Source organism: Hevea brasiliensis, chromosome 10 (assembly GCF_030052815.1).
Source record: "Hevea brasiliensis isolate MT/VB/25A 57/8 chromosome 10, ASM3005281v1, whole genome shotgun sequence".
Lineage (NCBI taxonomy): Eukaryota > Viridiplantae > Streptophyta > Magnoliopsida > Malpighiales > Euphorbiaceae > Hevea > Hevea brasiliensis.
In genome coordinates this window covers 6,429,661-6,455,634 of record NC_079502.1, presented here as the reverse complement: position 1 = coordinate 6,455,634, position 25,974 = coordinate 6,429,661, and the positions used below count along the sequence as shown (strand labels likewise).

The window sequence follows — 25,974 nt, the reverse complement described above, 5'->3', positions numbered from 1 at the left end:
ATAAATGTGAGGAAAGCTTCTAGAAGCTTAAGGACTATTTAACTACCGCTCCTATGTTAACTTTGTTATTGAATGGAGAAGGGTATAAGTGTACTGTGATGCTTTTAGAGTTAGGTTGAGGTGTGTCTTGATGCAGCATAGTAAAGTAGTGGCTTATGCTTCAAGATAGTTAAAGAAGCACAAGCAAAACTACCCCACTCATGGTATGGAAATGGAGGCTATAGTCTTTGTATTAAAAATCTAGAGACATTACCTCTATGGTGAAATGTGCGAAATATACACCAACCATAAAAGCTTAAAATATCTTTTTTAATAGAGGAATTTAAATTTGAGGCAGAGGAGATGGATGGAGTTCTACGCAGCTGGTTACATAAGACAGGCCGGAGTTGGTACAATTACCTCATGGCAAAAAGTAGACTAAAAGCTCATAATATCACGAAACTAAAAAGTACATGTGCTTTTATCACAGAGAAAAGTCTTGCTAACGCTTCAATTGTCAAATAGGATAAGCAATGATTTCTGATAAGGTGCATGCAAAGCTAGTTATTTCAGAAGGATGCTTCATGAAATATTATATGACAGAAAGTGTAGATCTCCTTTGTATTGGACAGAAGTTAGAGAGGTGAGAGTACATGATTTAGATCTGGTGTAATACACTTCGGAGATGGTTCCTTTGATCAGGAAACGTTTAAAGACAACTTTTAGTAGGCAAAAAAATTATGTAGATCCCTATGGTTAAAGTCCTATGGAGGAGTCAATTTGTGGAGGATTCACTTATGAGTCAAAGTGGGATATGTACAACAAGTACTCATATTTATTTGATATGTAATTTTGTGTCCTTGTTCTACCTTGTGTAAAATTCGAGAGTGAAATTTTTTATAAGAATGAAAGAATGTAACATCTCAAATTTTTAAATAATTATTTTATATGTAACTATATGATTTTTTACTGTTTTGGAGGGCCCAGGAGGGGCCATATGATGTTGATGAGATGTGGTTATGAGAATTTGAGATTTAGAAGTATTATTTGGATCTTTTTGCTGGTTGGATAGGTCCTAGGTATATGGAAAATTCTGCTGGATTTTCAGCAAAACTTAGGATTGTCCATTGATTCTTTAAGATTTTATTTTAAGTAAATATTGATAAAATTTTTTTATATAATGTTTAGGTGAGCCGGGTCAGCCTTTCTCCTCCGCCCAGCCGCCGCAGTGACTTTTCGGTTAATTTGTGAGTAGATATTGATTTTATTTATAATTTCAATATTATTATATTCAAAACATATTCATGCATCATTTATATATATATATGTATGTAGTAAATATTAGGCACGCTTTATATTGCATTTGTTCTTGATGATATTGCTGTGCTTGCTGTCTTATGGCAATCTGGAGCTCTGTGTGTGAGTGAATGTGTATATGGATATGGGTTGGATGGGTAAACGCAGCTGGAGCTTAACTTGCTGGGACTCGATCCTTATTATGAATAAGTCAAGGTAAGCACGCCTTTGAGTAGATTTCGCTGGCCCCCGCATTTGGATATTAAAGAGAAAGTCCGGCTTTGAGTTGATCTCGCTGATAGAGGTTGAAACTAAAAGAACTATATAGGGGATCAGCTCCCATAAATATATATGTGTGAGTGTGAATGTGAATGTGATACACGGGTGTGTGAGTGTTCCAGATTGCCTTTGATATGATTATGATTTGCTTTGTTTGAAATATGTGAAGATGGTGCATTTCACTCTTAGGATGCACTAGACATAGATAGTTATAGAAATTGTAAGTAAAATCAATATCTTACTCTATGAGTCGAACGCTCACTCCTGTTCATCATATTTTTTCAGGTTACAGGAAAGCTTATTCTTGTGTTTAACCTGCTTCCTACCTTGAAGGTCTACTAGCTGTTATTTCTGTATCATGTATTGTTAAATTTGAAATCTAGATCTTCGCATCTATAGAACCATTTTATTTAGCTTAGGACTGTAAGATTATTTATTTTGGGGTTGTAAACTTATTAATCTATGTATGTATAAATGTGTAGATGGATGACTTGTTGGATGAGGGAGTTGGACTCCCATTTGATTTTATATTGATTGGTGAATGATTGTAAGGGTGAGCTAGGCTCCCCAAATAGTTTTATTTTGATATTACAGGTCGAGTGAGTTAAGAATTCCCTATTGAATGGTCCATGCTATAGCCGGACTCTGTCCTGTTGAATTCTTGGTATTGGGCTCAAAATATGTGTTTGATGGATGGGTTAAAGATTAGTTGGGCTTACTACGGGTTTCGGAGGCCTTATGCTGATCCAAGTCTTAGTGTCGGTCTGGTCCGTGGGATAAAACCGTGACATAGACCTTGGAAGTTAGAACAAAAAAATTGGTAAATCACTTAAAAAAAAATTGTTAGTATTTACTTTGAAAAGTGTTATTTATTACTCCCTTAGTCCATAAATAATAGCTGCATTTGGTCTTTTATTTTGTTTAAAATTATTTACCACATTTAGAAGATTAAGGAGAATTAAATTTTTTTTTTCTGATTTTACCATTTATCTTAATAAAATATAATAAATATTTATACAATTTTCTATAAATAATATTATCATATTTTTTTTAATTAAACCGGCTGTTTGTTACGTTGATATTCATTTTTTCAGATTTTCAAAAAAGAGTAATTAAATAAATTACTATTATTTTTTTTTATAAAAAATGAGATTATTCCATTATTTTTTTAATTACTATAAAAACTCTAAATATAGCTATTATTTATAGACAGAGATAGTAGTTTTCAACTAACTAAAATAAAAAAAATTGCACCTTAATGTTAGGTCAAAATACAAATCCAACATTTCTAAGTTTATAAATTTCAAATTCTAAAATTTAAGTTAAATATTTGAAATCCAAATCCCAAATCTAAATCTTAGAATTTAAACACAAGCATATTGATTTTTATGAAGAAAATACAAACCTTAATAATATAGCAAGTTCTCTTATAAAGTTTATTTTATATGAGCCAATCAATCATTCACACATATTAACATGTATTTATTTCATGAACTTATAACTTTATATAATATAGACATTTTTTTTTTCTTTTGCACTATATTTATACTTTTTAGATCATTACCATTCTTTTTTTTTGCAATAATATTAATAGAATTAAATAAGATAATATTTAATATGTTATATAAATGGATATAAGAAGTTTTGATATTTTAAATGACAAAATAATTATATAATTTAATTAACTTTAAAATAATAAATATAAAAACTAAAATTATTTATATACTAAACTTACATGTGCAAACGTACAAGTAATTTTTTATAACTAAATTCGTAATTTTAAATTCAGAATGATTGATTAGAAGATGAATTAAATTTTAAAATAGTTTAAATTTATAATCTTATCAAAAATATTATATAAATTATCATTAATTTATGTATTAAAAATAAATAAATTATTTTTAATTAATTAAGTAACAAATTAATTTAAAAATTATCATTAAAACAGAAAAAAAAAATTTAATATATATATATATATATAAAGTAAAAAGATATTTGAAAGAGTTTGACACATGATATATTTTTTTTTGCGTATTATAATGTAGCTAATATATGATTATCATTTATAGTACTATCATATAAAATTTTTTATTATATATAAGTTATAAATTATTTAATAATTATTTTATTAATACTTGTAATAAGTAGTTATTATTTTAAAATAATTTATAATATATTAACATATATTAATTACATATATTTATATTTATATTATATATATTAATTATTTTTATTATAAAATATTTATTAAAAAATTTGATGAATACAAGTGATAAAAATAAAGTTTGAAATAATTAATAAAAAATTTAAAAAATTATATTATTTTTATATATTAAAATAAAAAAAAATATATAAATTAAAATTATTAATAATCATATATATTAATACAAGTAATTTCTCAATATATATATATAAACCGTATATAAATAGGCATTTTGTTAGTTATAATAATTATTTTAATAAAAAATTTATATAAAAATACAAAAAAAAATAAAAATAAAAAGCCATCCTATAAAAAAAAAAGTGAGAAATTTGATTTACGTAATGATAAACAAGTTTTATTACAAGTTTCTTTTTTAAAAAAAAAAAAAAAAACTGTTTTATTACAAAATGGATAAAAGGAGATGACGCACACGCACGCGGCAAAAGTGCGTTTAGGAAAGGAAAGGGCATCTTCGCGAAGAGGTATTATGAGAAAAATGCAAAATCATATATTATTAATTTATTATTTTTATTATTATTATCTTTCAATTAATCCTTCTTGCTCTCCGCTGAGCTTTTGGATTTAGGTCTTCTCGCATTTTCAAATCCAAAATTCAATCTCTATCCACACCTGACTTGATCCATCCTTCTTCGTTTTCTTCTTCGTCTTCCGAGGCTTAATCTAAAGCAATCAATTAGGGTTTTCAATAATCTGTTGCTCTTTTCTTCAATTCTCTGCCATTGGCGACCTCGTCTTACAGCTTTTACTAGTTAACTTTAATTCCTAACTTTATGAACTTCAATTGTGAAAACAAGGAAATGACGGGTCGTTCCTTATCGCATGATCGAAATTCTGTTCAATCCCATGCTTCTAGTAATTCGCTTCGAAGGTCAGATATCTAATTTGGTTTTTAGATGCTTTGTTATTCGGCTAATCTTCTTCATTTTGTTAGGATTTTTGAGATTTCTTCTGTATTTTCTATCCGATTGTAGTGATCATTGTGATTAATGGTCTTTTGCTTTGATTATAAGGAGCACTTCAGATCATTTGTAATTTTGTTGATGCTTGATGATAGAGAAAGGGAAATTCAATAGATTCAATCTCAAGTTCTAATATTAGCTTCATTGGAATTATGGAACTTTTTGAATGTTCATTCATTCGATTGTAGTCTGTCTCTGATTTCGTGTTATCTGTTTATTTTTCTTTGTTATCTTTTCAGTGGTAGAAATGCTTTGTGTTTGTTAGTGCGGAGAGAGATTTGTCCCAAGACAAAGCATGTACCCAAAAGGCAGTGGGGAGAAACTTCTCGATGGAATGCTAATTCTTCGTCTCTGCCCAAAAGCGAACCGGCAAGAGATGCAAAACGTGGTCTTATTTCATGGTACTTACTGTGCATCATAAAATTGGTGTTGTTTCATGTTCGTTTATTCACTTGTTTATATTTTAGGGTTGAGGCTGAATCATTGCAGCATTTATCTGCCAAGTATTGCCCCCTAGTGCCTCCTCCAAGGTCAACTATTGCAGCAGCATTTAGTCCTGATGGGAGAAAACTTGCTTCTACTCAGTAAGTTTTCCTACTTTCTGTTGTTTTTTTTATTCACTCGTGAATATGTTTTTGTACCTAGCTTGCTTTTCAATTCTTGCAGTGGTGATCACACTGTGAAGATAATTGATTGTCAAACTGGAAACTGCTTAAAGGTGTTGACTGGTCATCGGAGGACTCCTTGGGTGGTGAGTTGGAAAGTAGATTTTGCCAAGTGAAGCACTTGTTAGTTATCAATTTGCTAGGTCATTTCCATTTCTGATCAGTAACTTAGCTAAATGGATGGTAATTGTGATTTGCTTGAAGATAAGTCTTAATTCAGTTATTTGACATCGGCCAAATATAATTTTTCAATATTTTGCTCCACTTAGGAATATATTGTCCTTAAAAAGCTAAAATAATGGGACATGTCTTTTTTACCTTGCTCCTTCAGCTTTAGAATTTCTAGCATGTGAATTGTGAAAACAATGACCAACAGGCAAGTGGTTATGTAGTTGCCTCGTAGTGCGGATTGGTAGAGGTTCATATTCATGTTTCTCTCTCCACTGTTTTCCTATGGGGGGAAAAGACCACACTAGGTGGCATTTTTTATCATCTGAGGTCTCAGTTTAAAGGTCACGAGTCCATATGCAGTGTCATTTTATGCAGTAGAATTTAGTGGTTGGCTTAATTGTGCATTTTTGCTTATTCTATTTTCAATATATGTTCTTGCTTATGCTGATGTTATTGTATGTACCCTTGAGTTGGTAACTATTGAGCTTAATAATGGTATACTTTGAACTTTCTGTTCTATAATATTTTCTTGCACCTTTTGTTTATTAAATACGTCTAATTTACTCACATATGTTCGGAGGTACCTTTGGGAAAATTTTATAATTTTATCACTTGTGGGTAGCTCCTAGTCAAACGAATGAATAGGTGTTCAATCTTTACTCCCCTTTCAGTAGGTGCTTTTGAACAGTTTTTTGAATACGTGGGAGATTTGCTGGAACTAGAAAATGTTTGTAAATCTTTTCATGAACTGCTTCTGTGGCCTGGCTTTTATAATTGTTCATTTAGTAGGATAGTTGTAATGTCTGACTGTTTGATGATACAAACAGTTTCAATTGTGGCTGAGCCTTCTTTTCTATTTGTCAATCTCTCTCTCTCTCTCTCTCTCTCTCTATATATATATATATATATATATATATTTCTCTCGTTTCCCTCATACTGAGATTTCATTCCTGCTCATCTCAATCCAATGCATTTTTTCCTGTTGGTAAATTACTTATTAAAGTGCTCCTGTTACAGGTTAGGTTCCATCCATTGCAGCCTGAAATTCTTGCTAGTGGGAGCTTGGATTATGAGGTTCGCTTATGGGATGCAAACACATCAGAGTGTATAGGATCTCGTGATTTCTGTAATTTCTACTCCAAATCATGTTTGGTTACTTTTATTTTTTTTTCCTGTATTTATTTTTAAAGCATGTATGACTTGCGGTGAACCTGTTCTTACTGGATTTGTTCCTTTAACAGATCGTCCTATTGCTTCCATTGCTTTCCATGCTGAAGGGGAATTGCTTGCAGTTGCATCAGGTCACAAGGTGTTGAATCTTACTTTGTATTGTAGTTGGTCTTGCTTGCTTCTGTCTTTTCCTTTCCTCCCATTATGTTGAAGATTGGGAGACATTAATTTGTAGATTAACATTGCATTGGCGTTTGATCATGTGTCAGTTGTACATATGGCACTACAATAGGAGAGGGGAGGCTTCCTCACCAGCCATTGTATTGAAGACAAAGCGTTCTCTTCGAGCAGTGCATTTTCACCCACATGCTGCTCCGTTTCTCTTGACTGCTGAGGTAAATAATTCAAAGGGCATTTAATTAATTGTTTATTCTTACTATTATGTATATTACATTATTGGACTGATATGCAGGTCAATGATCTTGACTCTTCAGATTCCACGATGGCACGGGCAACATCTCCAGGCTACCTAAGATATCCTCCTCCTGCTGTTTTTATGACAAATGTTCAGTCTGGTGATCGTGTTAGTTTGGCTGCTGAACTACCTCTCATGTCGTTGCCTTTCTTATTCATGCCTTCATTCTCTATGGATGATAGTAGAACAGATGTAAATAGACATGTTGGTTCGAGCATAATACAAGTTGAATCATCTGGTTCAAGGCAATTGCAAACAGATGCAAATGCAGCTGATAACTATGATACTTCAGTTTCTCCCATGGAGACTTTCCCTGCAGTTCCTTGCAGTTCATATTCCAGTAGAGAAGGTACAGTAATTAATTCTTTTCCTACTGGAACGAGAAGTGGTGTTGCTGACTCCACAGTAGATGCCATGGAGACTGATGAAATGCAGCCTTTAGGAGGAAATTATACTGACCCAGAAACTTCTGCTGGTGCTAATAGTACAGTGGATGGAGTATCTGGAAATATTTCAGTTAAGCAGCATTCCTCAGAGGTTGGGCAACTTCATCAATACTTATCCACTAGAGAACCAACTTGGTGGGAGCTACGCTTTTTGCAAGGATGGTTAATGGGTCAAAGCCAAGCTGGTGTTCCATCAGTGCTTCCTCTTAACAGTGGTGGTCGTGACTATTCATCCCAGTTTACAGGTTCCTCCTCAACATCTTATCTTTCTAATTACAATATGGAGACTGCAGTGGCTACTTTAGCAATGCCTGCCAGCACTAGCCTATCTGGGGTTTCTGGGAGACCCGGCTTGCAACATAACTATTCACCTTTCCGCTTTTCTGGGGAGAATACAGCAGCCGTGAACATGCAACATGATGGCGCTGATACTCAGCCCATATTTAATAGAATCCAGTCTGAAATTGCCACATCACTGGCAGCTGCTGCTGCAGAGTTACCTTGTACGGTAAAGCTCAGGGTTTGGTCACATGATATGCAAAATCCTTGTGCCCCACTCAATGGCGAAAGATGTCGTTTAACCATACCTCATGCTGTCCTATGTAGGTATGTGCAAGGTTATGATTTCCCTTTATAGATCCTTGATTACCTAAAATGTCAGGGTGTTTCAAATTATCTGCTGATTTATATTAAAAGTAGATCTTGTGGTATGCTCTGACATGGCTGGGGTGTACTCTAGGTTCTTTAATGCATTAAAATTTTTGTAATTGCATCTCGTTTTGAATTTGTTTTCAAGACATATAAACCTCAGCATGGCCAAGTATTGTATTGTTATGTTTTACAAATTCTTTTCTGGGTGGACCCTTCAATATGCTTACTTTGTCAGCTCTGGGTTGCAATTGTGTTTGCAGTGAGATGGGTGCTCATTTTTCACCTTGTGGAAGATACTTAGCTGCCTGTGTTGCTTGCATGCTTCCTAATATGGAAGCTGACCCTGGATTACAAACTTTAGTTCAACAAGATACTGGGGCTGCAACTTCCCCTACCCGACACCCAATCTCTGCACGCCAAGTTATGTATGAGCTTCGCATATATTCCCTGGAGGAGGCAACGTAAAATTAATTCCAACTCCAACTCATATTATATGTTCATGCGATTTTGTACTCTTCTTCTGAAGGATAGTTTATCTTATCTATAATTTTTTCTGGTTTTCTTTTATGCAGTTTTGGTTCAGTTCTTGTATCCCGAGCAATCAGAGCTGCTCATTGTTTGACTTCTATCCAGGTCTGTGGCTTGTTGGTAGACGGAAGTTATTGTCCTTGTTTGATTTGTGTGTTGACTAGACTATTCATTTTCATGATATTAACTTCTTGATGTGTTCTGTTATGCTGTCACCACAATAGCCTTTCACCATGATGCAATTTCTTTTTGGCCTTATGTTATTGTGTTCATATATCGTGCATAGTAAGATAAAAGCTTGACCATACTCTTTTTGTTGGCTTATTTCTGACAGTGTATTAGATTCCTCTGCATTTTTACTTTTGTGCTTTCTAAACTCATTTGTATTTAGTTAGAAAAAGGAATGCTGGTGCTGGTGTTAATTCTGGTATATTTGATTGAACTGGTAATCAACTATGGACTTGTCATTTGTGTTAGGTCAAGGAATATTAGCCATGCCTATATATTTGGGGTGTTCTTTTTTGAGGAAGAGGAAAAGCTCAGTATGCTTGACGCTTTGTTGGCTTAGATGCTCTGATTCTGATTTCCAGAAAATATTGGGATGCGTGATGTACTTCTGTGTGCTCAAAAAGTAGCTTTGAATATGTTGTTTTAATTCCTTTGGATTTCACTAATTATGCTTGTGTGAATGTACAGTGTTGTTTTAGTCTTGATTTGTCATTTACTATTTTAGGTTTGTTGTCATTCTTCATGTTGTGTGTGCAGTTTTCACCCACTTCTGAGCATATATTGTTGGCTTACGGCCGACGTCATGGATCCCTTCTTAAAAGCATCGTTATTGATGGGGAAACAACATCTCCTATTTACACAGTTTTAGAGGTGAAAATTCTTTTTCTTGCCCCTTTCCACATAGTTTGTTTTATAACATGGCGATGTGTTCCCCCTCTCTCTGTTGTTTTTTTTTGGGGGGGGTGGGGGGAACCAATGCTTATGCCATGAATGCATCATAGTAGAGTGCTTTAACTTGATACCTTTTTGGCAGACTTGCTTCTCTAATTATATCCGTCTCCAATTGTTCAGGTTTACAGAGTTTCAGATATGGAACTGGTGAGAGTTCTTCCTAGTGCAGAGGACGAGGTCAATGTTGCTTGCTTTCATCCTTTTGCTGGGGGAGGTCTTGTTTATGGAACTAAGGTGCATTTTTTTCTGAGAATTTTCTTTTTCATCATTCTATATTCTTTAATTGCATTTCTCTTTTTGTGTGAATTTCAGGAAGGGAAACTTAGGGTCCTCCAATATGATGGTGCTCATGGTGTGAATTGCACTGGACCAAATTATTCTCCAGAAGATAACTTGGCTGAGGTAGGATAATCTGAAAGGTTGCTGCATTTTATTTATTGTTAATTTTCTTACTGCATTCTATTTTTTTCGTTCCTCAACACATGCACAAACACCAATGCAAGAAAATATTGCATACTTTTTTTATGATAAAAAAATAAATGTATAAAATGCAAGGGAAGTATTTCAGAAACAAGTTGTGTTTGGTTAGGCTGAAGTTCCATGATAACATGTTTAAAATATTGTAAGCAATTCTTTTTTTCTTTTGGAAAAAGAGATAAATATAGACTACAAAGAACATTTATTGGATTATAAAAAAACACTTTCTGAAGATCTGTATTTTATTCATTTCTTGGTAAGGTTGAGGCTAGAGTAGATTAAAAAAAATGCCCCCCACACTTTCCCCAGAAAGGAGGGAAAGAGCAAGATACATGAAAAATGTTCTTTCATGGATATGGAAGTTTTTATTTGACTTGAAAAGTGGACTAGGGTTACCTAATGTGCACCCTCTTGTTTTTATCTTGCTCCCATGCATAGTTTTGTTGTTGATGGTAGAAATATAATAAACATTCAAGCATTTAGATTATCTAACTCTAGCCGACCCCAAATTTTTTGGATAAAGGCTTAGTTGAGTTGAGTTGAGTTAGATTATCTAACTCGAGACGAACTACTAGTTTTAGTTATGATTTGTTACTGATTGCAGGTTCAGACATATGCAGTGGAGGGTTAGAAACCCACTGTCATGCTTCCATTGTGTGAACCGTGAAAATCTAAACCTTGTTTCATACCAAATCCAAATTTGAAATATTGGCGGATTAAATATTGTCAACGTTTGCCATAGTTTCTACACATGCTTCATATGACAGAAAAAGAGTCTTGGCTATGAATGATGCACAAAATTTAACATATGGGCGAGTTTGAGGGCACTTGACCACGGCCTTCGTTACTGACAGGAATCTTGATCATACTGGTTTGAATCAGATGTGACTGGTGGGTTCTTCACTTATTCCCAACCAGTCTCCAACAGCAAACCCTAGAAATGTATTCTAATTTCATGTTCTGAAACTGTAAAATATTGTGGTCCGGTAATGAACTAACTCAAGTTTGCTTGCTTTCCCATTTTCAATCCTACTTTTCATCTTTACCATTGAATTGTTAATTCAATCAGCATTTGGCATTGAATCAAAGTGCTAAAAAATGGGGTGCATGATTATACATCCATATAGATGCGGACTCATTTGTTTGAAGGGAAATTAATATTTAACATTTAGCTAGTATTCGGTGTAATTGAATTTTGTAAAATTTATTTATAAATATAAAGTTTTAATATTTAATTTAAATAAAAATTAATTTAAAATTTTTAATAATTAATTTTATGAAATTTATTATAATTAAATTAAATTTTATTAAAATTATTAAAATTTATAAATAAATTTTAAATTTATGATTATATATATTTTAAGTGATAAAATTATTTTTTTATTATATATTATTTTATTTTATTTTAAATATAAAATTTATTTAATTTAAAGTAAATTTTATATTTAATATAAAATATATTAAAAAAATTATTTATAAATAAATTTTATCATGAAATTTACTTATAAATGAAATAAATTTTATTATAAAATTAAATTAAATAAGATTTTAATTTTTTTATTTTAATGAAATTAAATATTTAATTTTTTTATTTTAAAAAATATATTATTTAATTGTAATTTTGGTTTTGTTCTGATTAATTTAAATCAAAATTTTTTTTAACTAATATATTTATAGGAGAGAAATTAATGTTATGAGGACTATATTTCACTATTTAGAAAATAAAGAGATTAGGGATTGAATGAAATGTAAATCAAAATTGAAAGAATTAAATAATAAATAAAATAAAAAAGTTTATTAATGTATTTTTCAAAAATAAAAATTAAATAATTAATTTTGTAAAATAAAAAATTAAACATCCAATTGAATTGTTTAACCAAAAGCGGATCCTGAGGCCTGAGTTGAGGATTTGAAGAATAGATACGGAATATTCCTCTGCGCCGAACTTACAGTTGGCAGTGTTGAAGCTGACCCCAGTGAGATGGCAACCCCCAACAACTTCTTTTATTCTGTTGTCCTATTTTAAACCCTACGTCGGTACGTCCTTTCGCTTTACCGGGCAATTTTTATAATTAGTCACTAAATTTTATTTGTGTTTTATTTTTATTTTTAATTTATTATTAAAAATATTTTATACTTTATTTTAATTTCACTTTTTCTAATCTATAATAACATATTTTTATATTAAAAATTTTTTCAAACAACAATATAAGGTCTCCAAATGTTATTTTAACATTTTCTGATGAAGATTAAATTCTCATTTTTTTAAAAAAAATAAATTATTATAATAATATTAATATTTTTATAATAGATATATTGTAGTAAATTTTTTTTAGTGTAAAAGAAAATGAGATAAAAAAATAATTTTATTATTTTTTTAATTTATAATTATATTATAGTAAATTAGAGAGATTTATGTAAAATAAAATTTAAATTTTTTAAAAAATAGATTATATTACTACAAAATAAAGTTCAATAATGACAAATTATAAAGCTTACTTGGTCATAGCCCATTATTTCTTTTGTATGACTGTTGAATTAGTGTTTCCCTGCATTCAAGGTCCTGTATTTAATTTTCAACCATAGATAAGTCGTATTTTTTTAATGATTTAATTTAATATATTTAAAAAAAGTTTGAATAATATGACGAAAATTGCTATTAGGAGTATTTCACTCTATAATGAACAATTATAATTCTGTAGACTAAGAGATACCTATTAATTATTAAAAAAAAAATATATGAATAACATTTTATATATAGATAGGCTAAGATGGGAGAATTTAGAGTAATCATTCTCATTCTTTTTTTAAAGATTGAAATTTTTTATGTTATATTTTATTTTTTAATGTACAAATATTTTTTAATATTTTGTCCTTTTTGCTCTCATTATTTAATTAAAAAATCACAAGTAATTAATAAAAAATAAGTTATTTATTTTGTCATAATTATAATTTATTTTCTGTCTTACCCATTTGTATAAAAATAAATTATTTATTTTCCCTTCCCTTTTCTATTTAATTTTTAACATCTAAAATAAGATAAACATTTATCCTTCTCTAATCTCTTCCATGATTATATATATATATATATATATATATATATATATATATATATATATATATATATATATATAAATCAAGAAATTAAATTTAAATATTTTTTTAGATTTCTTTTAAAATAAAAAATTTGTAAAAAAATTTAATTAAATTATAAACAATTAATTTATTTTTTTTTATTTAAACATAAGAATTAATTAAAATTTTTAATTACATTAAATTCTTGCATTTTAAAGTAAGGGATTAAAAAATTTTTAAATATAAATTGAAAAGAAAAATTTCATAATTAATCTCATGCAAGTAAAATAAAAAGTTAGAAAATCAAAGTCATGAGCATTATTCACCTTTTTTTTTTTTTGGTTGCGTTTAAAAAAAAAAAATCCCTCAATTATTTTTTATTTTATACTTAAACGTCATTTGGCTAAGGACAAAAAGCACTTTCCCTCTCTCAATTGAACAAATGGGGTAAGTTATATTGTTAAAGTATGTAACAGTAATATATTTTAATTTTAACTTTTAATATAAATTATATAAAATATTTTAATTTTTAATTTTAATAACATAAAATTTCTTATAATTATTTTTATTAATATGACATTTATTAAATTAAAAATTTATGTTTCCTCAACACTAATGAAAAGAAAAAATTAAATCATTTTCTCTATTCACTGTCGCGATGATTTAAATTATATAAATTGATATTTTAATAATTAATAATTATATATCTAAAGCTACCAACCTATGTAAATATAATTTTTTTTAATTTTATAAATAACATGCGAGTATAAATAATTTAAAGAACAGTACTAAAAATTATAAGAGAGATTTATATTATATAAATTAAAAATTAAAAATTTTATATTATAAATTAAAGTTTACATATCGATAAATTATTACATCTTATATTAAAATTGTTTTCTTGATTTACAATTGTATAGGAAAATGATTTTTTTTTAAATTAATGCAGATTACTTATAAATATTAATATATTTATTAAAAATCTTAAGAATAAAAGTATAATTATTTCGCAAAAAATATATGAAACTGTAATTATTAAAATTGCGAGTTTATTTGTATAATTTCATGATTTTATAAGTTATAATCAAGATGTATAAAAAAAATTAAAATTCAAGTAAAATCATATTTTTAAATAATAAAATTAATATGAAATTAATACACAGGACTTTATATATTTGAAATTTAAAATTTTAAAATATTACTTATTAATTTATTAAAATCATTTTTTATTTATTTTAAATATAACAATAAACTAACACTTATATTACTATATAATTATCATATATGTATTTTGTTTTTTATATTATTTTTGAATAAATTTTACTATATATATATTAATAAATTTCAAATAAATATTACAAATAAATTAAAATAATTTGATTATTAAACTTAACAAATATATTAGAAAGTTCATTTTCATAAGTTTTTATAAGAGTATGAATATTTTAAAATTATTTTATATCATTGAGTTATCATTCTCATCAATTACTTATTTAAGAAATATTTCAAAATTATTCATTTTAAATATTATAAATTAATGTAAATAAAATAAAATTAAAATGGCTTCATACAAAAATTTAATTTTAATATATAAAAAATGATTAAAAATATCACTCACAAAAAGGATACAGTTAGAAAAGTTATTTCTTTTCCTACACTAACATGTGATTAAAAGCAATAGTTAATTATGAAATACTTTAAAAAAAATTTAATTTTATTATTTAATATTAGTAAATTCACATTTTAATTTTTTTGATAAAATTATATTTTTTTTATTATACATCAAGTTTTAAAATAATTATTTAGATTAAATTTAAACTTTAGTTGTATATTAATTTTAAATTATTATTTTATAAAACATTTAAATAAAAAAAATTCTATTTTTTTTTACTATAAATGTATAGAAATAATACTTCTAGGTAAATTTCATGAGAATTTTTTTATAATTATATTTTATAAATAAAGAAAATAGAGAATTGACCAGTCAAAGGAACATTGAAAGATTATTCTAAGGAAAAGAAATATTAATTGGTTTGAATGTGACATGCATTGACTAGGTGTTTTCTTTCCCTTTCTTTGACCAGAGAGAGAGAGAGAGAGATCACTCCTTCCTTCTAAACCAGAAGAGAAGAGAGAAAAAATCTCAACAATACAACTGAGAGAGAGAGAGAGAGAGAGAGAGAGAGAGAGTTGAAGCTTCAGTAATCAAATTCCAAAGAATATAGATTGATAAATAGAAATTAAATCAAGATTGAAGATAAGAATACTACTGCTAGATACTAGCTATACAAAGTCTAGATCAGTACTAGCTATGAAGAGGAAGATGAAGAAGAATACGAAGAAGAAGAAGGTGGTGGCGGTGGTGGTGGTGGTGAAGATGACTCAAATTTGTAGTATTTATCGACAGCAACAGAAACATCCCAAGTGCAACTGAGTCCTTTAGGTATAGTTACAAGATCTCCTGCACCAAACTCCACAATTTCTGATGACCCTTTTGGGTATACTTTCACCTTCCCTTTCAACAGATAGCATGTCTCTTCTGCTTCAAATTTTAGCTGATATCTTCCTGGAGAGCAACCCCATCTTTTTTTCCCCCAAACCCAGAAAAGATAAAAGCTTTTAGATTTAATAATCCCATACCCACATCCACAAAACTCACAAATATATATATAAAAAAGAAATAGAGAGAGAGAGAGAGAGAGAGAGACAGAGAGACAGAGAGACTCACTTGGGCCAGCACTTGATGTTTAATTCATTGAGTTTGGACTCTGAGGGATTCTTTTCAACTACGATTCTTAGGTTTTCAGCCATGACCCAATGCTTCAAAGAAGAAGATAAAGAAGGTTATAACTAGTAAAAAAAGAAATCAAGAAACTGCAGATAGCTTCTTCTGTTCTTCAAAGTTTCTTGAGTTAATATATCAAGAAGAAGATGAAGAGGGCTATGATTTACAAGTAAAAAATTCAAAGTTTTTTGAGTTAATATATATAGAATTGGTGGGTTTTGGAGGAAGCAATATATTAATGTATTTAACTTCTTTCTATGAAATTATAAAAGAAAAAAATAAAAATTGAGAGTGGAAGGATAAGATCACTAAACACACACACACATATATATATATATATATATATATATATATATATAATATAATATAAAGTAAAGAATATTTATATTAATAAGATATGGGTCCTCATTATTAATCATTGACTCATGGCATCAATGCTATGTCATAATCACCATATAGGTTAAACCGACCACGCTGCTCTTAATATTATATTTTTTCTTTGTAGGGTTTATATTACTATTGAAATTATTGGAGATAAATTTTTTTTAAATATATTAATTAAAAATATAAAAAATTAATTTAAATTTAATTTTGATATATTCTGATAACAAGAATTTTAATATAATAAAATTATTTTTTTAACAATATTTAAAATAAATTTTTTTCTAAAAAATACTTGTTTATCCAGAATTTCAAAGCCAAACAGGTTCACTTCTTATAAAATAATTTACTTTCATAAAAGTAAACAAATTGTTTCTTATAAAGTGAAAGAATTAATTTCAAAAATTGATATAATAAAATATCGACTAAACAAATTGAATTTATCAATTTCCTAAGATATTGAAACTTTTAAATTAATTTATTCTCGACCAAATAACACCATAATTTTGATATTTACCTTTTCTTCTAAATAAATGTTAAATATTTAAATTTTAATCTTTTATATCCAAATAAGATAAAGGATAACAAATAAATGTGTTAAATACGAATTTCAACGAGTGGTAAAAATTAAATAAAATAATAAAAATAAATATTTAATAATAATGATAATATAATTATAAAAAATTTATATAATTATACAATTAATTTTTTTTATTGAAAATATTATTCTCCCATTCATTTCTCCATTTTCCCTAGGATGGTAAATATTATCCCTTAATTTTTTACCTTTTAACTCTTAACCTTTTACTAAATGTATTTTAAAGTTTGATAATTTAGATTTTTATTGGTATATTTATTTTGATTTATAATTATTTTTTATTAAAATATATTATATTTATTATTTTTAAATAATTATGGGCATATTTTTATTAGTTTTTTATTAATTAATAATATTATATACATATAATTTTTTAATTAATTCAATTATAACTAATTAATAAAAAAATTAAATATTTTTTATTTTGATTATGTTAAACTTTTTTTAATTTAGATTTGATTTAGTTATTAATTTAGAGATTATTAAAAATTTTAATAAACTACAATTCATTCTAACCCTTAAATTATTCATGAATGTCAAACTTGGAAAGGGTTTCAGAAATTTTCTGTTTAAGTAATTTTATATCTAAAATTTATATTTCATTTTAATTATTTAGAGATATTAATGAACATATGATATTTGAATTTTTTTAATTTAAATTTATTTTATTGTAAATTAAAAATATAAAATATATAATAAAATTTATTTATTAAATACGTTTGAAATAAGATTAATAATTAATTAATTAATTAATTAATTAATTATATGATTATGAAAAATTGAATATTGAATGGAAGCCATACAAGTACAATACAAGAAAGATCGACGAGGAATGGAAAGATCAATAAACCGCCAGTCAAAGGGTTGACCAGAAAATAAATCATGCAAGAACACGTGGCAGATGATAATTGGAGAGAGAAAAGATGAATGATGACCTTGAAGATACCGACAGAGCATTGTTTGTCAGTGTTTGGATGTAACTATGATGTTTTGTTTTTGGTTGGTCCTCTCCTTCCTTCCTGCCTGCCATTAGATTAGAATGTCGCACGTGCATAGCCACGTGCCAAGACTGGATCAGAATTCAGATTTGCCATGTGATCTTCTTCTTGTTCTTCTCTTTGGTTGTTTCTGACTGTGGATGTTTACCTCTACTTTTGGGACATGTGGATGTGGCAGCTTTTGTTACTCTCATGCCTCTTTCCATTCTCCTAAAAGCAGAATCTTTTAACTCTTGAATTTTAGCTTGAAAATGGTTTGATATTCTCTTATAATTTATTTCAAATTTAAATTTTATAAAAATATAATTATTTAATTTATATGATAATAAATATGTAAATAAAAAATATATATATATTTTAATTTTTTATTATATTTAAAGGTAAATTTGGCGAGGATTTAGAGGGTTATACTCCTCAAGTCGCTCCTACTTAGATTTCGTTATTTAGAGATGATAATGAGTTGGATTTTTATAAATATTTGATTGAATCAAATTTCAATAAGATGAGTTTGAGTAGTATATAGTCTAGTTTGATATGATTTTGAGTTTAAAATTTAATACTCATAATGAATTCAGATTTTACATGTTAAGTATTAATTACTCGAACTCATTTATATAAATATTTAATTAAATATAAAATATTTATTTTTGTAAAAATATTTATAAATATTTATATATTTTATTTTATATAAATAATATTGAAATATTTTATGAAATTATTGAATTTTTAAAATATAAATTATTAATAAAAATAATTTTTTTGTGTAAAGTTTTAATTAAAATATATAAAATTAAACGGATTTGGATATTTTTAGGGTAATAATAATCAGATTTAGAATAAATACAGGCAATTAAGAATAAATTTTAATCGAATTTGAGACAGATTTATGTTTTTAAAATATTAACTGGATTTGATTTGTGTATATAATTTTCGCGGGTATCCTACCCTACCCGTTGCCATTTTGACATCCATTAGACCAGTTCCGATCCTTGTCTAGTTCAAGTCCATTGTTTCAAATTTTTAAATTTTTTAGATTTTTAATTTAAAAAGAAATTTGATTTGGTTGTAAACAAACCAAACGATTATGATTCAATTTTAGTCTAATTCATTCACAATTCAAGTTAAATACTGATTTGATCGATTTTGATTCTGAATCAACCCATGATTAAGTCTAATCTAATCTCTTTAATTTTTTTTTAATTATTTTAAAAATATAAATATTTATGAAATATATAAAAATTTATTTATTAGACATTATGAATCTAACTAATAAGTATAAATCACAATTAAATAATATTTATCATCTCATATTAATTTAATTAATAAATACTTTATTTCAATCATTCTCAATTTGAAATAAAAATATTTTATTTTATTTATTTTTTACTTTATTCTAAAATGTATTTCATTCACTTTCACTCCAATCAATCCCCACCGGTATGGTATATCATGAAACTTGACTTTTTATTTTTTTTTTTGTCTCAAGTAAATATTTTATATAGTGTATAAATGAATTTGTAAACACTTATTATTAAAAAATTTATTTTGAAATTAAATATTTCAAAATATGTGAACATTAAAATCGAACCCAATTCAATTTATTATAAAAATCGATGATATTGATTTTATAATTTGATTTGTTGGTTTTGCTTTTTAACACTTTCAAAATCGATTTTGGTCGGTTTGGTTTGAATAAATACATTAAATCCGAGCAAACCAACCCATGTACTCTTTACCCACTAGTACTCATTTCATCCTGAGTCCACTAATTATATATATATATATATATATATATATATATATATATATATATATATATATATATATATTCCGTACATGTAGAGTAGGACCCTTGAAAATCGAAATAAAATAAATTATTTATTATCTCTTATTGATTTAATTAATAAATATTTTACATCAATCATTATCGATTAAAATAAAAATATTTTATGTTATTTATTTTTACTTTATTTTAAAATACATTTTATTAACATTTTTGTTAAGTTAGTAAAAAAAAAAAGATTAAATTAATAACTTGGTTAATTTATTAGCACAATCACATTAGAATTCAAATCTTTTCAACATTTTACATTTTAATCCAATAATTTTAATTTTAATTCAATTAATTAAAATCTCTAAAAATTTAAAATATTATATCCAAATTTCAAATTAGATTCAAGGGTATATGTCCATTTCATGTGGCAAGCTAGCTAACATTTTTATTATTTTAAAAGCATATTATCAAATTAAATATTTTTAAATTTTTATATTGAAATAATTATGATTATAAAAATATTTAATATTTTATAAAATACATAATTATTTAAATATAAAACGAATAATTATTTAATGTATGTTAATAAAATAAAATTTTAAAAATTAAATTATTTTAAATTGAAAAAAATTAATTGAATCAATGGAGTTAGTGATTAATTTAAGCAGTATACATTAATCTATTAATATAATTAAATTATTAAAATTAAATTATATCTTATAAAAAAGGATCGACATGTAATTTTCAACATTCATTAGAAAGTAATTTACAAATTATCTAAAATATATGTGGTAAAACTAAATTTAAAAAGTTGATATTAAATTGAATCATAAAAATAGATTTAGGAAGAGTCTTCAATCTTCGATTTCCTTAAAAAAATTTTGATATTAAAAAAATAAAATAGAATTGGTGGATATGTCGAAAGTTGTCGCCATGGTGTTGCCATTTGTAAGGCAATAAAAAGATGTCGTAACAATGAATCCACAATTCCACAATTCCATCTCCAATTCCACACTTCTTGTGTATCTCTATCTCCATCTTCAACTACTCAATTGTCTTTCCTCCACATTTGATTTGCTGCCTTTCAATCATGTGTAATCTCCTTCTCACTTGCTACGATTGCTACTTGTTTTAAGTGCTCATTTACCCTTTGTTGGCCCAATGTAATAAAACTCCAGCTTTTATCTTCAAAAATATATTCTTGCTAACTCATTAATTTAGTGGTTAAAAATGTTTCTCTTTAAACCCGGGTAGGAGGTGGCTATGTTGTTCTTGGTGATCATATGGGTGGTTGGCTTTGTGATTACACGATTCCGTTGGGCATTTGTAATTCGATGCAAGCTGAATTTCATGCTCTTGTTCATGGTCTCTCTTTGGCATGGGAGTTAGGCTATCGTCGATTGGTTGTGGAGCTCTATTCCAAGGCCGTCCTTCAGTTACCATTTGCCGAGAAGGATCATAATTTGCGATTTCTGAATCTGATTTCTAAGTGCCATAGTTTTTTCAAGAGACCTTGGCATGTTGTTTTGCAACATTGCTATGGAGAAGCTAATGGGGTTGCTGAGGAGTTGGCTAATGAACTAGGCAATCATATCCTTGGTTATTGATCTATTGCGTTGGAACAGTCATGGCATCTCTTGGCCTAGAGTGATTTGATCTTCGGTATAATCCGTTTGTTTGTTTTGAGCTCTCTCCCTCACCTGTATATAAAAAAAAAACCCTCCAAATATTAAAAAAAAAAACTTAATCTTCCTCTCAAACGCTTAAAAAATTATAAAAAACCTTATTTTACATTAACAAAGCGTTAATTAATTCGTTAAAAGTCGACTTTTTTTTCGACTTTTAAGCTTTTTTCGTATGTGAATGTTTAATAAATATTTAAAATTATTTTTATTTATGAATATCATCACTGAACTAAATAGGTTATTTTACGTTTAATGGAACTAAAATGAAAAAAAAAAATCATATTGTGATTAACTCCTATTGTATTGTATTGATCATATTTAACACAATTTCTAATGGTTTCATTTGAAATAAATTATTTATAAGAGAAGAATTCAATTGAGTTTTTATAAAATTATATTTGAATTTTATTTTTTAAATAAAATATTTTAAATTAAGAAAAATTAAATTTGTTCAATTTAAACATGAAAATTAATAAAAAAAATTATGCCTTAAAAATGTGGCAAAGCTATGTGGCAAAGGCAGAGGCTAGGCTAAGTTGCACAACTTTGTTACGGTTTAGGAAGCCCAAACAGGCAGTTATGAGCCCACTAAATATCAGAGAGTCTATGGAGCTAACCAAACCCAAACCCACCGTCACCGTGCCGCACTCACATACGCACGTCCACGTCCATGGAAGGAAACAAGAGCTCCACAATCAATTTTTTTCTCCCATAACATTTCTATAATTGTCGTCACTACCAACCCCCCAATTCTTCTCAAAATCTCCCATTCCACTCCTTTATCATCTCTCTCTCTCTCTCTCTCTCTCTCTCATCCATGGCTACTCAGGGTCAGGTTATCACCTGCAAAGGTACTTACTCTCTCTGTTCTAATGTGTTTTGTGTGTCTTTTTTCTGTTTATACAACCCTAGTGATTTGGTTTGTTTGATCTGTTTGGATTTCGAATGAAGCTGCTGTTGCGTGGGAGCCCACTAAGCCATTGGTCATAGAGGATGTGCAGGTAGCTCCGCCTCAGGCCGGTGAGGTCCGAGTCCAGATTCTCTTCACTGCTCTTTGCCATACCGACGCTTACACTTGGAGTGGAAAGGTATAGATACACACTTAGATATACTTTTATTTATATGTGAATGCTTTTTGTGCTGTATTGGTTTCTTCCTGATTTGTTGGATAACTGAATTCTAATGAATTGTGGTGGTGGTGTTCTATAGTGTTGGATTTTTTTTTTTTTTTTTTTGGTTGGGGGGGGGGGTGTGTGATGCAATTTTATTGGTAACTGGGTCATATTATCAGGCATTGCACTTCATGTTTCTGATAATTTTATTTACTGGCCGATCATTGTCAATTATGGTTCTGTTACAGAAAATGGTGCTCATCATTCTACATTTTTGGGGGTGAAAAAAGAAGAAAAGAAAATCGTTCTTGAATGTTGATCATCTGAGATGTGATTATCTGCGGTGATAGCTTGAAATGCAATTAAGATAAACATTTAGCAATTACTTTGACCTATGGGGAACCCCTACAAGCCTGTACACTACGATGCGTTTTGAGGGCTTTCTTTTTTCTTTTGTATAAATCTGGCCTTTCACTTTGGTTTTGACATGGGAACTTTTTCAACGTAAAAGTAACTGTGTATTTATTTATTTATTTTTAAATTTTGTTCTCAACTTTTTGATTTTGCTACCTGCTGTCTGACTTTATCTGCATTCTAGGATCCCGAGGGCCTTTTCCCTTGTATCCTTGGTCATGAGGCTGCAGGGTATGTATATCATGCAAATCATTTGACATTAAATGGGTTGTACGATCTTTTCCTAAAAGGGAGATATGGTTGAATTTTTGGCTCAGGATTGTAGAAAGTGTTGGTGAAGGCGTGACTGAGGTTCAGCCGGGTGATCATGTCATCCCTTGTTACCAGGCAGAATGCAGAGAATGCAAATTTTGCAGATCAGGGAAGACAAATCTTTGTGGCAAGGTTCGTGCAGCTACAGGTGTTGGAATCATGATGAATGATCGTAAGAGTCGGTTCTCTATAAATGGAAAGCCTATTTACCATTTCATGGGAACCTCAACATTCAGCCAGTACACAGTTGTACATGATGTTAGTGTTGCAAAGATTGATCCCCAAGCTCCTTTGGAGAAAGTTTGTCTTCTTGGCTGTGGTGTTCCTACTGGTAATGATTTCTAATAATTGCTTACTTTACCAAGGTTATTCCACTACTGTATTTAGCATTCTGAATGGGTTACTTTTTACTACAACACAACATCTTATCAATTGGCAAAAAGATTGCTGTCTCAAGCCTAAACTATTTGTACCAAGCTTTTTTCCTCTTTTATTGTCAGAATTTTTTTCCCTTGTCATCATTATCTTCAGAGAAAACTACTCAAGTTACCTATCAAGTATTACCCTAATATTGGTTCATCACTTGCAATCCCGCTGGTCATCAGTTTAGGATTCTATTATTGCTACTTAATTTGAGAATATGGAAGCATTTGATGAAATCAGTTGCTAATATGTTGATTTCTTCAGCTGTAATGTACTGGTATGGTATTTGTGGTTTAAATTTAAAAGTCCTCAACTAAGTTTCTGAAAAGCTTACACACACACACACACACACACACACACACACACACACACACACACACATTATTATCAGTTAATAATATTTAGCACCATTTCAATGTATGGCCTTGTTTGTTTCTGGTTTATGTTATTGCGCTGGTTGAAGCCTCTAAGGGGGTTTTGACTATTGAAGTTTATGAGAGAAATATGACGAGGATGTACCTAAGGATATTCATGATTTATGCACCTTTATATGATTGAGGGGGAAGAAAAGCGAATGCAATTGTAACCTGTAGCTTGTTTCTACTCTTCCATTACATCTTTGCTTCTTCTTGTTTTGTTGTCATTTTCATCTTCAGCTTCCTAGCAAATGAAATTCTTTGAGCAACTTGTGATGTATTTACACGGAAATCTGTAACACTTTTTTTGTTCAGGCCTTGGGGCAGTTTGGAACGCTGCAAAAGTAGAAGCTGGGTCTATTGTTGCTATCTTTGGCCTTGGAACAGTTGGTCTTGCAGTAAGTTGTACACACGGGCATCTAGCTCTCTCTTTCTCTGTGTTTTGTATATTTATGTCCAGATAATAGAACAATCGTCTCTGTGCTGACGTTTTTTTAATTTTGACCATCTGTGATTTGATAGGTTGCTGAGGGAGCAAAAGTAGCTGGTGCTTCACGAATAATTGGAATAGATATTGACAGCAAGAAGTTTGATAGAGGTATATTCTACTTATTACTTCCATTTAATATTCTGCAGTGCCCACATATAAATTTGCAAAACTTCCTCTTTCTTAAACAAATTTTCCATTATAAAAAATGGTGCTTGTCTCTGCTGCATGCTTGGGATGAGGAGATCATAATTCAGTTATTGTTGATTGATCTTCTTCCTTTTTCTGTTACCTTTATTGCTTTTATGTTCTTTTGTTGGTGAGAAGGGAGATGGGGGAAGGGATGGTGCCTGTTCGGAATTTGTCGTATTTATATTGTTTACTTAATTCTGTAAATTTCACTGTGCAGCAAAGAATTTCGGAGTAACTGAATTTGTGAATCCAAAGGACCATGATAAACCAATCCAGCAAGTCATCATTGATCTCACGGATGGTGGTGTTGACTACAGTTTTGAGTGTATTGGAAATGTTTCTGTGATGAGGTCTGCTTTGGAATGTTGTCACAAGGTAAGTAGTGCCTTAACTGGTGGCAAAACCATTTGTGGGTCTGCAGAACACTTTTGATATGCCTGGAAATTTTCAGGGCTGGGGGACCTCGGTTATTGTTGGTGTTGCAGCATCAGGTCAGGAGATATCCACTCGTCCTTTCCAGTTGGTGACTGGCCGTGTTTGGAAAGGAACTGCTTTTGGTGGTTTCAAGAGCCGTTCACAGGTGCCTTGGCTTGTAGACAAATACATGAAAAAGGTAATTCTGTGATGCCTGCACAATATATATATCTTAATTTGTTTTATATCTCCAACAATGTAGCTCACAGAGTTGCCCCTATCCATTCTGCTCATATTACAGGAAATTAAGGTGGATGAGTACATCACCCATAATTTGACTCTTGGGGAGATCAACAAGGCATTTGATCTGATGCATGAAGGGGGTTGCCTCCGGTGTGTGCTTAGTACCCAAGTGTAAGGTTATTGTCTATTAAGGATTGCTCAAGTGTTATCTGTCTAAGGTTATCTATTAAAGCCTCCCTCAAGTGTTTTGTGGAACGGAATGCTTCAATTTCCCCTTTTTGTTGGACACAAAGTGCATAATGTGACTATTGCCCATAAGTGTCTTGTAATAAAGTGCGTGCTTTAACCTATTAAAAGATTGGCCTGATTTTGAGGTTTGGCGTGG

The 25,974-nt window shown here is 29.2% G+C and overlaps 3 protein-coding genes across 4 annotated transcripts; 2 read left to right on the top strand and 1 right to left on the bottom strand.

Annotated features, from left to right (window-relative positions):
• Positions 1-4,280: 4,280 nt before the first annotated feature.
• LOC131169206 (uncharacterized) lies at positions 4,281-11,404 on the top strand. Of its 2 annotated transcripts, none has more exons than XM_058129071.1 (14): positions 4,281-4,646; positions 4,977-5,138; positions 5,205-5,321; positions 5,404-5,488; positions 6,591-6,699; positions 6,815-6,882; positions 7,013-7,138; positions 7,216-8,270; positions 8,576-8,776; positions 8,888-8,948; positions 9,609-9,722; positions 9,924-10,037; positions 10,116-10,205; positions 10,885-11,066. In XM_058129071.1, exons 1-14 carry the CDS (start codon positions 4,549-4,551, stop codon positions 10,909-10,911), a joined length of 2,427 nt encoding a protein of 808 aa, XP_057985054.1. In that variant the 5' UTR covers positions 4,281-4,548; the 3' UTR covers positions 10,912-11,066. The 2 variants fall into 2 exon arrangements, with proteins under 2 accessions (XP_057985054.1, XP_057985053.1); XM_058129070.1 differs by lacking the exon at positions 10,885-11,066 and adding an exon at positions 11,135-11,404 and having other exon boundaries at positions 4,288-4,646.
• A 4,148-nt stretch (positions 11,405-15,552) lies between these two features.
• On the bottom strand, positions 15,553-16,450 carry LOC131169745 (uncharacterized). Its single transcript, XM_058129069.1, has 2 exons — positions 16,084-16,450; positions 15,553-15,938 (listed from the first exon to the last, which is right to left on the bottom strand). Exons 1-2 carry the CDS (start codon positions 16,164-16,166, stop codon positions 15,665-15,667), a joined length of 357 nt encoding a protein of 118 aa, XP_057985052.1. The 5' UTR covers positions 16,167-16,450; the 3' UTR covers positions 15,553-15,664.
• Positions 16,451-22,259: 5,809 nt separating this feature from the next.
• On the top strand, positions 22,260-25,945 carry LOC110670350 (alcohol dehydrogenase class-3). Its single transcript, XM_058129068.1, has 9 exons — positions 22,260-22,427; positions 22,528-22,664; positions 23,287-23,333; positions 23,420-23,745; positions 24,569-24,651; positions 24,776-24,851; positions 25,150-25,307; positions 25,384-25,545; positions 25,648-25,945. Exons 1-9 carry the CDS (start codon positions 22,394-22,396, stop codon positions 25,762-25,764), a joined length of 1,140 nt encoding a protein of 379 aa, XP_057985051.1. The 5' UTR covers positions 22,260-22,393; the 3' UTR covers positions 25,765-25,945.
• The last annotated feature ends 29 nt before the right edge of the window (positions 25,946-25,974 follow it).

Bases quoted from the DNA above. Each gene is read 5' to 3' on its own strand.
- LOC110670350 (XM_058129068.1), top strand. From the start codon at position 22,394: ATGGCTACTCAGGGTCAGGTTATCACCTGCAAAG. The intron at 23,334-23,419 runs GTATGTATATCA...TTTTTGGCTCAG, and splicing joins CTTGGTCATGAGGCTGCAGG to GATTGTAGAAAGTGTTGGTG. The intron at 25,308-25,383 runs GTAAGTAGTGCC...GGAAATTTTCAG, and splicing joins CTTTGGAATGTTGTCACAAG to GGCTGGGGGACCTCGGTTAT.
- LOC131169206 (XM_058129071.1), top strand. From the start codon at position 4,549: ATGAACTTCAATTGTGAAAACAAGGAAATGACGGGTCGTTCCTTATCG. The intron at 6,700-6,814 runs GTAATTTCTACT...TTCCTTTAACAG, and splicing joins TATAGGATCTCGTGATTTCT to ATCGTCCTATTGCTTCCATT. The intron at 10,206-10,884 runs GTAGGATAATCT...TACTGATTGCAG, and splicing joins CAGAAGATAACTTGGCTGAG to GTTCAGACATATGCAGTGGA.
- LOC131169745 (XM_058129069.1), bottom strand. From the start codon at position 16,166: ATGGCTGAAAACCTAAGAATCGTAGTTGAAAAGAATCCCTCAGAGTCC. The intron at 15,939-16,083 runs GTGAGTCTCTCT...GGGGAAAAAAAG, and splicing joins AACATCAAGTGCTGGCCCAA to ATGGGGTTGCTCTCCAGGAA.